This window comes from Falco naumanni, chromosome 5 (assembly GCF_017639655.2).
Source record: "Falco naumanni isolate bFalNau1 chromosome 5, bFalNau1.pat, whole genome shotgun sequence".
Taxonomy (NCBI): Eukaryota; Metazoa; Chordata; class Aves; order Falconiformes; family Falconidae; genus Falco; species Falco naumanni.
In genome coordinates, this window is record NC_054058.1 from 92,443,786 (window position 1) to 92,459,011 (window position 15,226).

At 37.7% G+C, this 15,226-nt stretch overlaps 1 protein-coding gene across 1 annotated transcript in view; it reads left to right on the forward strand.

Annotated features, from left to right (window-relative positions):
- COG5 (component of oligomeric golgi complex 5) overlaps positions 1–15,226 on the forward strand; it is a 182,625-nt gene that overhangs the window by 107,069 nt on the left and 60,330 nt on the right. Inside the window, exons 8-10 of the mRNA XM_040594563.1 lie at positions 8,798–8,963; positions 9,730–9,842; positions 9,937–10,014. Of these exons, the coding sequence (XP_040450497.1) occupies positions 8,798–8,963; positions 9,730–9,842; positions 9,937–10,014 (357 nt within the window). The remainder of the gene's footprint in view (positions 1–8,797; positions 8,964–9,729; positions 9,843–9,936; positions 10,015–15,226) is intronic.

Genomic DNA, 15,226 nt, shown 5'->3' on the forward strand with positions numbered 1-15,226 from the left:
TCTTTAAATGTGGCATCTGTAACAGAAATAGGTCAGTCTTGTCATGCTGCTCCCAGTGGACAAATTTACAAGAGGGCTTGGAAGACTGATATTACTGTCGGCAGGCAGGTAGCACTGCCAGCACTGGAGAAGTGTGACTAGGTGTGCGTACAGATGCTTGTTGTCTTTCTCGCAGGCCTCAGTTGAAACTGCGTGGAAATGACTGCACATGGGTACATTTTCCTGGAACAGTGAGTGGAACTAGGAAGGGAAGATGGAGCAGGAGAAGGATGTCTTGTGGCTCATTTGAACTAGCCAGTCTCTGCACTGCCAGGCCCTGAGCTGCCTGGTCTGGTAGACCCTCCTTTTAACAGGGAGGTGGATTAGGTGATCTCCAGTGGTCCCTGCCAACCTCAGCTGTTCTGTGATTCTTCATCAAATTTTCTGCAGACCTGGTTTCCTGTAGCTGTGTGATAGAAGGAATTTGAACTTAGTATTAAGAATATAAAAAAAGTTTTGAACTGTGATCCAGCAGTGAATCTGACATTGATGGAAGACTGTAGTTCAATATGAAAATAATAACAGGAAAGTATTTAAAATAAAGTAACTTTTTAAATTTCGTTCCTTTTAACTATTTGAGGGCACTTCAGGGCTGTTGACAATATAGGCACAGGTTCCAGAAATGAGATACTGTCACTTGCAGAGGTAATTATTATCTTGTTGCAAAGACTAGCGAGAGAACAAGAAAATCCAGATGGCTTTTGGTAGCTACTTAAATCATTCAGAGCATACCATTTAAAGGATATTTTGTCTAAAATTGGATTATTATTTTTTTTTTTTGTAAACAGAGAAAAAATGTTGCAACCCTCCAGTAGCTAATTCCTAATGTTAAGACTGAGTTAAAAGTAGAATCTGACATTCCTGTTTTGTAATGGCTTTGTTCAACCAGTTAACAGAGTGAGCACATACATAACGATATTGTGAGGTGGGAGAAAACATCTGGTTGCAAGCTGCTGTCCAAAGGTCAGAATTAGTAATGAGATTTTGTATCCCGCTACGACTGCACTTCAGTAACGGGACTTGAGTCAGCAGGTGCAAGTTTAGGTTGCCTGTGGACAAGAGAGGTGCTACAGCCTTGCCCTCTGACCTGCATCAGAAAGTGATAGCTGTGCTTTTGACAGAGAAGCCACAACTTCAGATTAACTGGCAAACTGGTTCATTATTGATGAGATCTTTAGAGGTTAAGTTGTGTAAGAGGTGAAAGAAGCATTTTAAGAAGCTTGATTTGGCTCAGATGCCCCCATTTCCTTGTTGCCTTTTAGATATCATCATTTTGTATGATTTCTACTCTGAATTTGTACTCTTTCTACACTCAAATACAGTATTGTAGGATAAAATTTATAATTGTCGTGGTCTAGTTGATCTAGCTGATCTGTCCTCGGAGGTGCCAGATACTTTCTTTGAAATTGCTGTCACGTTGATAGCCTAAGGCTTGGTAGACTTTGGAATATTGCATGATGTTTCATGAGATAATTCTTTACAACAGTTCCTGATGCCTTTCTGTTCCATTAGCTCTTAGCCATCTGTTGCTTTGATTACACTATTATAGAGAATAAGTATTTTGGCAAGCAGTTCAGCTGTGTTGAAAAATCTTGTTTCTTTGCTTTCTAGTATTTTATTGCTGCTGGTTTGTTTTTTTGGTTTGGTTTGGTTTGGTTTTTTTCCTCTCTCAACCTTTGTAGTGCAATGTTTCTTGTTATTTACTTCTTGTTATTCTAAGAAACAAAATTTTGACCTAGTTTGAGGACATCATGAGGTTTATGGCTGTGCTTTCTGGCTGTCTTCCTTTCCTGTGAAAGTCCTTCTACCAAAAGAAGTTGTGTATTCCAAACATGGGCTGACAGAAGGTAGGTATTACAGCCTAACCATATTTAAATATTTAGCTTTGGGATTCTTGCCTCTTAAGGCTTAAAATGTGCTTTTCTAAAGTCTAGCCTAAGTGTTATGTCAGTATTACCTCCTATAGAAAATTATAACATCTTAACCTCTCGCTCTTCCCAACACTGCAAAGGTCAAAACAGGAAGAACTGGAAAATCATTAGAAAGAAGTCTGTATTCTCTGGCTTTACATTGTCAATTTGACCTTTTCATGTATTGCTCAGATTTTAAAGATGAACCGAGTAAAAGACAGATGGGGTGATAATGAACATAAGAGACATGTTTCCCTAAGTAGGCTCATTTTTAGGAGTTGTGATATACCAATTAATTTTTTTAAGGCATGGACTTTTGGAAATGAAATAAAATACTGGGTTTAGACTGCAGCCGAATTTCATTGGCATTTAATGTCTAGTTTTAGGGTTTTGTTAATTTTTCCTGCAATTAAAATAGCTTGAGTGATACTGCAAAGCAAGAGCCCCAATTCTTAGTAAATTATTAATTCTGGTCAGTAGGTTGTTTTACCTTGGCTGTGGCTGAGTTACCTGCACTGCTTACTTGCTTGAGCTCTTTAAATTGAATTGCAACTCTTCCTGTAGTTAACTTCTCACTGTTTTTCACTTTCGGTGTCTGTAAGAGATGACTAAGAACTGCTTGTAATTGATAGCTGCAAGTGCTTACAAACCCTTCCTCGGTCACTTGGTCTTCAAGTAGTAGTGCTTGTCATTAGGGGCAGTAACATTATTTGTGGGGAAGTTATTTGAAGGAGGCCATGTATTGTAATGGTAGCAAGAGGGGAGAAGGAGTAAATGAAGATCTGACTGGGGATTTTCAAGCCTCACAAAGGGGTCTTTTTTTGGATTATTTAACTGAACTTGTAAAGGTGTACTGTGTTAGAAATTGCAACTGCTATCTTCTACAATCAAAATGAGTTGTGTGAAGTAAACGTGGAACAGTAACTGAAATAGTTCCCCATCTAGTAAATCAACTATCAAATGAAATTGATTAATACTAAGTGCCCGTTAAAGATAACTCAGGAATATCATTCTGGAAACTGTTTTTGCATTTAATCTGGAAGGACTGCAGTAACCTTTTGTAATCCCGGTCAGAGAATATGTGTTACTTTACAAATGTGGTTATTTCAGTGTGTGTCCTGTTCTAGGGTTATTGTATTTTAATACTGGCTATTTCTTGATGGCTAGGGAAAGTTGTGATTTTGTTCAAAATATTGTTCATGGCATTTCTTGCTTGCCACATTGTTAGAACGATCTGTTGAAGTGATACCTGGACTAATTAGTAATTATGGATCTTCCTTCAGCTAAGCAACATATCCAATTCTTTGTACTGTGTTATGTGTTTAGTGCTTGTGTATGGGATGTGGTAAACGTTTTACCACGTAACAGGTAAGGATATGTCAGCACACTGAAATCACAGCTGTTGCGTAATATGAATATGTTCTTATATATATATATAGTGAAAGCTTTCTGTTGTCTTCCTGCCACAGCCTTTCCTGAACAGGGTCATCTGTTCTCTGCGGAATAATAAAGATTTTCAGTCAGAGTTGCTGTTCTGATTTTAGTAAGCAAAACATAAATCTTCTTGTATACATTAGTAGCTAGGGAACATCATTTCTAAGGGGCGGACTAGTCCAAGTTTGACTTCTCCATATGTGGTGCTTCCAAACTGTCACGTGAAAGAAAATTTCCTCAGAGAGCTCTTCTGATTATGTGGTGCAGGCACTTGTGAAATTTAACTGCATGACAGTTAGCAATTAATTAGACTTGTAACACTACTTCTTTATGAAGGTAGTTGTAATTGTCACAGGTAGTATTGACCATAAATATTTTGGGCCATTAGCACACCTTCATTTGAGAAGGAAGTCTACAGTCCACACAGGTGAGAACCCTGCAGCATGTCGTATGGACAGATTGGCACTGGACAAAGAAATAATGGTATTGAGTTCCCTAAGACAGCACTGGTTGAAGAAGAAAGGTCCACATGGTGAATCCCATACCCAGAGAAGGTGGAGTGTGAGTTTGGAAGCTGTGTTTGTAGCACTTGAACCAATTAGTTTTGCCTGTCTTCCAGGTTTCTTATTTTTGGTTCAGCCTTATGCTAGGAATCTTCCTGTCCCCAAATTAGCTCCGTGTCATCACCACACTCACCTGTGAGGAGCAGGCTTTCTCGTCCAAGCTGTGTTTCTAATGGTGAATAGTGATATTGCTCTTTATTTAGACATGCTGTCAGGAAATTGTTCTGGTAACGCTAGTGCCAATCATAAAATAAAAACCTACAATGCTGGACATTATAAAATAGTTGCAGTGTTGGCAGCTGACAGAAAAAAAATGACTTGGTTCCATCCTAGGAGATATTTTCAAATTGGAAATGTGATATGTACTTATTTAAGTCTCTAATGACATTTCTGTGTAGTCTTCACCCAGTTATCTTTGTGGGAAAGGAAGTGACCAAACGGGGTTCTGCTCTGCAGAGTGACTGTAAATGTCGTGCTGGACTGGACAGCATCTTCTGGGTTATTGAGTCTAGTCGCCTACTCTTGAAAACAACCGCATGATATAATTGTGAAAAAAACATTCATGCTTAATGACTGCATGTCACTTCTTTTTCTTCTTGTCTGTGATGGACTACAGAACCTAATGGGATAGGACAAAATAAATTGAAATTATGTCAGTAAAATGAACAGTTCTCAGTGATAGAGAAAATGAGCAAGTGTGTTTGGTATGAACATGTCTTCATCATTGCTGCTGAATGTATCTTTATGTTTTGCTAAAACATAAATTGAAACATACATGCCTTTTTTCAAGTGGTGGCTAATACTACCCTTCTGACCAAACTATTTTAATATGTTGTCTGATGGATGCTGAGAAAATGCTGTGCTTTTAAATATTTGTGAGAGTTTCTTTCATGGTAGAACTTGCGTTTGAGCAAGTTGATTTTTTTTTTTTTTTTTTGTCTTCATACATCGAACTGATGATTCGCTGAGTCTTCCTAAACTCTTAAATTTGTGGAATTTAGTCTCCATATATTTGTAACATACTATGCTGTGACATGCCAGATGGAGGAGCGCTTTGAATGGAGAAGGGTATTATTAGTGGACTTAACTCCATCTCTTCTTAGCTCCCTGCTTCATTATAATTTTTGCAATCTGAGGATCACTGTAGTTTATCTTTGAGTAGGTAGTGTTGTAGGCCTACAGTTTGTGGGGTCATGATTTTATTTCACTTGTGTATGGCGTGCACATGAAATTATATTGTACTGCCAACATATTACTAAATGTTCTACTATTTTTCTTTGCCTCTACTCTCTTGATTGCCATAACTTAAAGTTTATGGCATATCTATAAATATTTTTAGGATGCTAATTTATTGTGTAAGAGGATATTTTCTTTTAAGATGCTACCTTGTGAGAAGCAGAAATGTGTCTTGCTGTTGTTCTAACTGCCCATACGTTTTTACATAGTAAAACCAGCCTGTTTTGGTTTAGTAAAAGCTACTACTTCTGAGCCTTCATTTACAAAATAAGATACTTAAAACAAAAACAAACAGGATCTAACGGACAGAGATTCTAAGGAGAATGCTTACAAATTGCTAAGTGTAAGTGCCTGCAGTGGCAGACAACTTGATTATAAAATACTGCTAATAAACTCATAAATTCCATCTCGAAAAGTTTTATTATTTTCCCAGTTGTTCTTGTTGGATAGCTGTTCTGAATCTTATTCTCTGATGTGATTCCATTTTCCATTGTAAGTCACTTCTGTAGTCGGGTGGTTTTTTTACTTTGCGTGCTTTCCATTTAATAAAATTTGAGGCCATCTTTTAAATCTCAGAAATGTGTTTAGCTCTAAGCTTTCTCAAATAGAAGGAAAGTGTTAGGGGCAAATTCTTATAAATAAAATCTCTTGGTAGTGACAAATTCTGTAATACTGATTCTTAAATTTTTGTCCAGTGTGTATTGATGATTAACAGTCTAATTTTGAGATGTGTATGCAAGCCTGAAAGTGCAATCATTTGTTTTCTTCCTGCTTTCCAACATTTTCTTTCATATAATAGTTTTTGTCCCAAGAGATGCTCCATTTTTTTTAACATACTGTCTAAACCTTGGAACTAGCTGTGCATAAAAAATGCAGTTCTCTTAGGATTAGTAATAAATCAACAATGGACTTAATATAGCTTGTCTGAGGCATATAAAACAAACTGGTTTTTGAGGATAGAAAAATACTGTATATGAAACAAAAAAAGTTATTGTACATTGTCAGAGTTTAAATATATCTGTAATTCGTGTTATACAAGATAAATACATGAGCTAGAAGCTCTGTCAGTGGCCACATCCACAATTTAAAGCAAATAAGAAATAGGCCACCTGCATAATCTTTGTTCTATTCTGATATTGACTTTGGTACTAGATTTAAAAGACAGATTTGAGTGAATAGGAGGTTTCCATAATTATGTGTTTTGGTTATTCCCTAACTATTCCTAACTTCAGAATGAATTGTTTGACAACTTTTGGCTAAAACCGGTTCTTCAGAAACATAGCTCAGGCTTTGTTGGAGCACATTTTTGTGGGTTTTGGGTTTTTTTTGACCAGTAGCTGCAGAGTAAGTTTACTGAACTATGATGTGGGAACTCTGAAATTCATCTTTTGTCTGAAATTATTTGTGCCTATACAGCCTGTTTGTCAGGAAAGTATCTGACCATTGGTTATTCAAGGCTGGATAGTGCCCTGCTTACCTCTTGATACTGTTCTGGTTTTTTTTGTAGCTGATGTAAGCACATTAAAGTCTGACTGAAACCAGGTTGACTGCTTACTATAGTAGTAAGGTATTGATTTTATATTACTGGACTCTGCCTGGTTTTATACTGGTGTGTTTTCTGTAAGAATTAGAACACTTTTAACAAGAAAAACTGATAAATTAGGTCAGTCTTCTCTATCTTCGCCTTCCTTCCTTTCAGCTTCATTCTCTTTCTTCCAGTTTCTTTTCATTCTATTCCCCATCCTCTCCCCATTTATATTTTCTCTCTCTTGTTCATTCTATCCCCATATTCCCTCCTTGCATTATACCACTCTTAATTCTCTGACATCTCATTAATCTTCCAGTCTTTATGGCTTACTTTCCCACCTCCACAAGCACACCTACAGGATGCTTAGAAATTTTACAGCATACCCAGTTGTCAAAAAACTAAACCTACAAGTCCCAGACCCGTAATACTATGCTGGGAATGCTCATTAACTCCCACACTGTTTAGAAAAAGAAACTGGTACAGTTAGTACAAGGTCTGCAAACCGTAATACGTGCCTAATATTCCTTCGCTTTCCACTGAATGTGGAAACTCTTCATTCGAGTTGGGGAAGGAGATGAGAGATGCCTTTTTTGCTTCAACTATGGTTCTGGTCTTTGAAGAAATCCTGGAAAGAGTGACAGGAATGTGTAGTTACAGTGCTGTGACCTCTGCAACGTTAGGCTTGAGGAAAATGCACTGTTCATCAGTGGGTCGGAAAACCTGTGGCAGCAGGTGGAGGTACCAGCAAACGAACCCTCAGCACAGCAGCCACACAGCTGTACTCTGCCGTGTCAGCGCAGTTCCCCACACTGGAAAGGCAGGTGATCCTACCCTCTTTCTTTGGCTCGGGAGTGTCTGGCTGAGAAAAACTGTGAGCTGGGGAAGATGAAGCAGAGTGGCATTGGTCTTGCAGCAGACCATTTCAGTGTTAGCGGCTACTACAGCTGCAGCCACCAGCAGGAAGAGTGCAATGGGATAAGGTCTTGCTGCCAGAGGAGAGTTGCAATGGGGTTTCTAGTGGGGTGTGCTTGTGGTCTCAGATGCTTCTGTCCAGTCTGGGTGCCAGGATTTCTTTTTGCCAGGCCATGTTCTTTACTGCTGGCAGAAGTCACTGAGAAAAATGACAAAAGACTGCATCTCTAATGTGTGTATGATCAACTGAGCACCCCCTCCACTAATTGCCCGTGATTGCTAAATAAAAAGCAGTATTCAGTGTATGGATGACAGTGCTTAGTTTCCAAAGGCAATAATTTGAGGCTTTTCTCTTGTTAAATAGCACCCGTGCCAGTGTTTAGTGTTGCTCAGTGGAATCATTGTCAGATTTAATCTTAATCAAAGGTCTCTTAAACAATGGATCTGAACAGGTTTTGGATAGTTTTCACACTCCTGTATTTTGAAAAAGCTCTAAACAATATGAGATTTTCTTTGTGTGCTGTGTGTGCAGGCTTTGGAAATTATCACTGTATTGTATTGTCTTGCGCTCTTAATTCTGCTGTGAGGAAGAAGTAGTTGTTCAGCATTAGAAATGTAGACTTACAGGCTTAAATTCTGCAGTAGCCGGTAGTAGTGGCTTGACCTGCTTGCCTCTGCTTGTCCTTGGTGTTTTTTGGTTGTTTGGTGTTTTTTTTTTTAAGTCTGTATCACATTTAATTAACTGTTTGGCACTTAAATTACAGTACTGTAACAGATACTGCATGTTAAAACAGTATTACTGGCTACACCATAGCTGAATATAGCTGTACTGTAACTAACCTTGGAATTACTGGATCAGTCACTGGTAACCCACCCCAGGTAGATATTGCCAGCAGTGTTTCCAGTTCCTTTTTTTCTGTTTTTCTTATTCAGAGGATAGCACCAAAGGAAGCTAAGCAAAGCATTGCTAAGCAATCAAAGGAAATCAATCCTCTCCTTTACCCTCTGTTCTCTGTTATACAGTAAGGATGCCATTTATTTAATTTTAAATGAATTCAGTTAGCATACTGACCTTAAAGATAAACTTGCCCAGTAAAACAGTGCCTCATCATGGATAAAAAAACCGCTATAGTACAGTTAAAGATAACAGTTATTTTTTAAAATCTTTTATTTAGAATCCTACTCAGGTGGGAACTGCTCTTCAGGTTTTCCATAACCTTGGGACTTTGAAGGATACCATTGCTAATGTGGTGGATGGATACTGCGTAGTCCTGGAGGAGAACATAAAAACTGCTTTGGATATCAAAGTACTGACCCAACCATCTCAAGCTGTTGCAAGAGGTACGATACTTGTTTTAGAGAGAATGATAACTGATTTTTTTACAGAAGTACAGTATGTAGTCAAATGGAAGAAACTTTCGCATCCAAGCATGTTACAGGAAGATTTCCCTGCTTGCTTTAAGCAGTAGGGGATGAGAGTAGGCATGTCTCAGAAATTGTCTAATACAAAGCCAAAATTGGGTCTGTCTCTTGTTACTGGGCTCAGAGGTTTTCCTTTAGTCCACATCCCCCCTCTTTTACTGACTTGCCTAGAAAATTGGCCTCATTAGTTTACAACTTTGGAGCATTTTCTTAGCAGTTTGTCATGGAAAGATGAATCCAAATTCTGCTTTCTTTCTGGTGGTGAGAGGATCGCAGGTAGAAACTCTTTGCAGGCAATGGAAGAAGTCTGAAACTACATGGTGATGCTTTTGTCAGATGGAAATATTTCAAAGCAGTATATTTGATATGTAGGAATGTTCCCACATGTTAGCTCAGATACCAAAGAATACTGAGGAATTGGGCATGCAGGCAAATTGGAACTTTGGCAAGATGAACACTTAAAAAAATTTTTTAAAAAGTTTTGCAACAAGTTAAGGATCCAAAACCATAATCACTAGCATAATAAAGAAAGAGAGCCCCTCTGAAGGAAAGCGTGATGGTTTAGAAGCTGCACACACTTCAGCTGGAATATCACTTTTTTTTTTTTTAGCAGTTAGCCTATGAATTTAAGTCCTGAGCTGGTAATACCTGATTTTTTCACAGCCACTGTCTTTGCCCCATTCAGGTGGCCCTGGTAGAGCTGCTATGCCAACACCTGGGAACACAGCAGCTTTTCGAGCCGCCCTCTGGACAAACATGGAGAAACTCATGGATCAGATCTGTGCTGCTTGCGGACAGGTATTCAGCAGCTAATTCCTGTCTGTCTAGTAATACAGTTTTGCATATAAGATGTTAGATGTCATTTTTCCTCTCAATAATTTCTTTCGTACAGGTGCAGCATTTGCAGAAAGTATTGATGAAGAAAAGAGATCCTGTGTCACATGTCTGCTTCATAGAGGAAATAGTTAAGGTAAAATTTAAATTTAGCTGAATATGTTTTAATAGCTCTGTTAAGGAAAATGTTATGAGAGAATGCTTTTATTTACGATTTTACAGTTCCATAAAAATTTGTAATTAAATTAATGGGAAAGTGTTGAAAGTCAAACTTAACATTGAAAGCTATATTTATGGTCTGTGAGTTACATCTGTAGGGTGTAAACATGTTCTTTTTATAATAATTTATTTTGTTTTCCTTAAAGGCAGCTGATAAGGCACCACTGTCAGTTTTTATTACTGATCATTAATGTCATGCTATAAAATACCATGTGATTTGAGTAATTAATTAAGTCTGTTAGTTTGCATAGGAGAGTGTGTCTTCATCTAACACTGTCAGCCATCTGTTTCTCTGCTTCTTGGCAATTTCTTCTTTGAAAAATAATCATGGCTGTTCTTTTGAATACCTATTCTTTTCCATTCAGTTGCATTGTTTTTAATTCATATTCGGAATAATTTGATTAACGGTCTCCTTCACTGTTAGAAACAGAATTACTGAAGCCATCTCATCTACCTTAGTAGATGAGAAGAAACAAAGACAAAAGATGTGTCTATGCAGCCATCTCCTTTTCCAAGTATATTTAATTTACATGAACTTAATTTTTGAAATATGTTGGGGGAGCTCTTCCTATGCAAAGTTGGTTGTCACAACAGTGAAAGCAAATAATGAAGGTTTCAGACAGCATTGAAGTTTACCTGTCTGGTAAGCCCATCTCCAAAAGATGTTGCACAGAACATCAGTTTTCTATGAGGCACTTCAAGCTTCTCCTTCTGTGTAAAAAAAAAAACCACCACAAAACAAACCAAAACAGACACAAAACATCTCAAAAAGTTTATTAACTTTTAGAATATTTTCTTCATTTAAAAGTTCGATTTGGCAAAAAATATCAGTTGCTGCCTGGGTGCAGCCCTTCAGTAGATCAGCATGTTCAAGGAGAAACATTGAAACCTAGAGACAGAAGGAGGAACTCTGGAAGGCTCAAGAAGAGTTGGGGTGGAAGGGGAGTGCAGATAAATGAGCTTTTGGTGTTCATGAGTAGCCCCCACCCAGACCCTCTGCTTCTCACTTACACTCTTCCCTTTTGTAGAACAGCACTTGAAAAGGGGATAGGAGTTTTTCCAGTTGTTGAGGATGATACTGGAGGGAAACAAAAAGAAATCTTTTATCATCCTGTAGAATAAATGAACAGGGAACATGAACCTCAATAGGAGCTAGATGCAGGGTATGGAAAAAGTAATTAGAAATAAAAGGTGTTGTTATGTGCTAAGCATGTTCCATGATCTCTTTGATTCCCCTTCTTTCCCTTTGACTTCGTACTGGAGGATTGCATCTTCAGTGACAAATCGTATTTCCCAAGTAAAATCCATCTGTTTCTCCACAATTCTCTCTCTTCCAGTTAGTTTGCTCTTCAACAGGTGTTTTGGTGTAGTATAACACTAAGCTGGACAGTTGTCATTCTCAGTGAGGCAGCTAAGGAGTAGTGGTGCATCCTCGTGTGATGCTACCAGAACACTCTCAGCATGACACACTACTGCTGACAGTACTGATGCTTTGCTTTCTTCTTACCTGAGAAGGCTCAGTATAGCACAATGTTTTTCTTGGCTCTTCTCACCATTAAACAATTTATTCTAATGTCCCTTGAAAAATGTATGGCAGCAGCCTGCAGATGGGTGAAGTCACACCAAACGGTAGAGCTGTTATTTAGACAGGGTGAGACAAGTACTACATGCTGCTGAAATTCGAGTGTATGTACAGATGACTATATGGGAGTATGGATTTTTGTGTACATTGGAAATAGATATAAGTATGAAGTTGGTATTTTGCCATTTACTAATGAAGATTTCATCTCTTATTAATCCAACCTGAAACAACATGCTTTCCTCAGCAAGTGTTCTGGAGAGGGAGAAAAGTTCCATTTTCTTTATTGTATTCAGTTTCATTAATAAACTGAGCAAATGAACAAAACAAGCTAAAGGTACTGACATTGCACCCATTCGGGTAGGGCAGCATGCCCACGCCAGAAGATAAGGGAACGAATCATCCACTCTACAGTCTGTGCACTAATTACTGTTACTGATGTCAACATTGTTATTGTAGTCATCTTCTGCAGCAGCTGTAGTACCACTTTGCCTGTCCATCTGCTTCCTTGTTTTGATTACTGCAGTGCAAGTATCATCCTAGGAGGCATAAGAGAGGAGGAGACCCAGCCTTTTTAAAGCACAAGTTCTTTAATAGCAAGGAAGCTACTTGCCTTTTTTTTTTTTTTTTTTTTTTTAAATAATTCTCTTTTTTCCCATTGGCCATTTTTTGTGTCTTCCTCTTCACAGTTCGCACAGCCTGCATTTTTTCTGATTTTGTATTATGATCTCGGAACATGTGCTTTCTGGCCTTCTAATGACCTGTTACCACAATAATATTTAATAGTGTTGTATCCAAAAATGTAGTCTCAAACCCACTAATTAGTTAAAGGATTCACAAAAACTCTCCCTTAAAAAAAAAACAAAACAAAACAAAACACCAAAAATCTGACAGATGGAGAAACTGAGGCACAGAACTTGTTAAGTTTATAAATACGGGAGTTCAACAGGAGGGCAATGACAACACCCGCATCTTTCCTGCACCATGGTTTCTTTTAAAGAATTAACTTACAAATTTTTTCCACCAGTAGATGTGGCCAAGAGTTAAGTGACATACCCTTACATGAGACTTGCATGAGTATCATGGAAGAATCTGGAGATTAAATTTGCTGTGCACTTTTTTCCATTCCTTCCCTTTGCAGATCTAGATTTTGGTATTTTTTCCTTTGCACAATATAAAATGAATGCAATTTTGAAAAGAAATCATACACTCATAGTACTTTGTAAAAACTGTTACCATACTAGTAATGAACTATAGATTCATTATTAATCTGTAAATATTAAAATTACAGATTTAATTTCCAAAAAAGATCTATGAGATATTTAAAGGAAAAATAAATTTCTTTTAAGACTGAATGGACATTTTTGTGGTTTTATCTAAGAAAAAGGCCTTTAATTACTAGATTTTAATGGGGGAGCAAGGCTAAAAGAATTCAGAATTCATTAAGTTTTGATTTCTAGTTTTGGGGAAAATGAATAGAGATTTAATTTTCTACATTTTTCAAAAGGTAGGGTTATTGTTTTCATAATGTTGAGGGTAAAAATTAAAATTACAAGTAAGATTTAAATAATGTAAAATTGATATTTTTGTTCACCTAATGACTGGTTATTTATATCACTTTTCAATTGCTTAATTTACCTTCAGAGAGCTAATAGGTTACTCCGGTTTATTCTGCTTTATTGCTCCTTTCTTTCAATGTGTAGTGACTAATCCTGCCTCAGCTGTTGTAATACCTAAACTGCAATTGACTTCAGCGTAAGTCCCAGCAGAACATATCTTTCTGTGACAGCCACCTTCCTAATCAGAGATAAGAATCTCTCTAAGCCCCTTGTAAAAGAGTTGAAAATGATCTCTGATCCTCATCTATTTTGGGTCCTTCACTCCTACATAGGCATCAACAAGCAGTTCTGCCAAGTGAGAAGCAGCCTTAAAAGCAGCACGTAATTTTATAGGGGTATTTTGGGATGGTCAGTTGAAAGTGTGAGCTGGGGTCTCTCTGCTGGGCAGAAGGGTACTCACTGTGAGAGGGCAGATCTACCCTTTGATCTGCTGATGTCCCACTTGTTAGCAGCTAAGGCACACTGCACACCTTGTCATTTATGTAAGCCTCTGGGTAAAAAAGTGAGCTGAGAGTTGTAGGGAGTGTTATTATGTACTTTGTGGAGGGCTCTTGTCATTGCCTCTCCTGATGAACGTTTGGTGAGTAAGCAGGCTGTTTTCCCGAGTTGTCAACACTGGCAATATGAGGTGTTAATGATATAGAAGGAAATGTCCTCATCATTACATAAGATTAAAAAAATAAATGGAAAATATAAATGTTTATTGCCCAAAGTGTACTTACATTTCACCTTGTTTCTCGTCCCTGTCCAAACTTGTTAAAAGATGTTACTGCTTTGAAATTATTCACATCTAACGTCACGTATTCACATTCAGCTGACCCAATTAAAAAATAATCCCAGTGGAAAAAGTTGAAAAATTAGCCAGTTACCGCCTTTAGTGAGTTCAGAAAATAATCTGGTTTTCACCTGTTACTACGAGTATGTGATTTACTTTCCAGATTTTTTTTTGTAGAAGCAGAAATTGATTACTTGCACATCATTTCTGTTTATTTACATTCTGTGGTTTCTGTTTATTATTTAAGCAATGACAAGATACTCTGTGGTGATCTAAACACAGGTGAATGAGCAGGTTTTTGATACCCAGAATACCAAAGATGCTCTTTATTTCAAACCTACAAATTGTCCCACTGAATTCAGTTGCAAGATTTTTGAGACCTCTCTTAAAAAAAAAACCGAAAAGGTCTTACTAGTTAAAAGTCCTGGTTCTGTCTTTGGATCGATCAGTGTGCCCAGACAGCCATGCTGAAAGTAATTGGGTTCTAATTCAAATGGGATGGTAAGAGGATGTGCAATGGTTTTCTAATGACACTCTGTTTTCTCTAGAACTTTAATTCTGTTTCTGTGACAGAAACGTTCAGCCCTAAGTAAAAGGGGTGATGTGGAGGTTGTGTGAGTTAGTAGGTCATAATGACCTTTGTTCTTTTCCACTTCTTCTTTGGTGGACTTTGTGCAAATTGGAGTTCTGTGGTGATTGAAATTAAGTCAGCTGGTGTTCGGTCAGCTTGCTATTCAAAAAGAAATGCATTTACCAGAAGTGCCACCTTTTATCATCTTCCTTGTCAATCTTACCTGAACAACTACAGGCTGAGCGGACGCGGTAACGAACCACCCTTCCATCCTTGGATGGTGTATGTAGTAGTCAAGGTGAAAGCATAGTTTGAGTTGCTGCTGTACATACTAAATCAGTTCTCTGGATAGAAGAAAGCTGTCAGGTCCCTTGGGTAGTTACTGGCTTTTGGAAACACTAAGTTCATTTACTTCCAGTTGATGCATATCTTGCAGGAATATGGAAGGATTAATTAATGTTTTAAATAGTTCTGAAGATATAGGATACTGTTCAAGACCTAAGTACTTTTGTGCCTTACAAATTAGGTTTTCTGAGGAATCACTGAAGAATTCCAATATTCTAATAGGGCAAATGCACAGTCTTA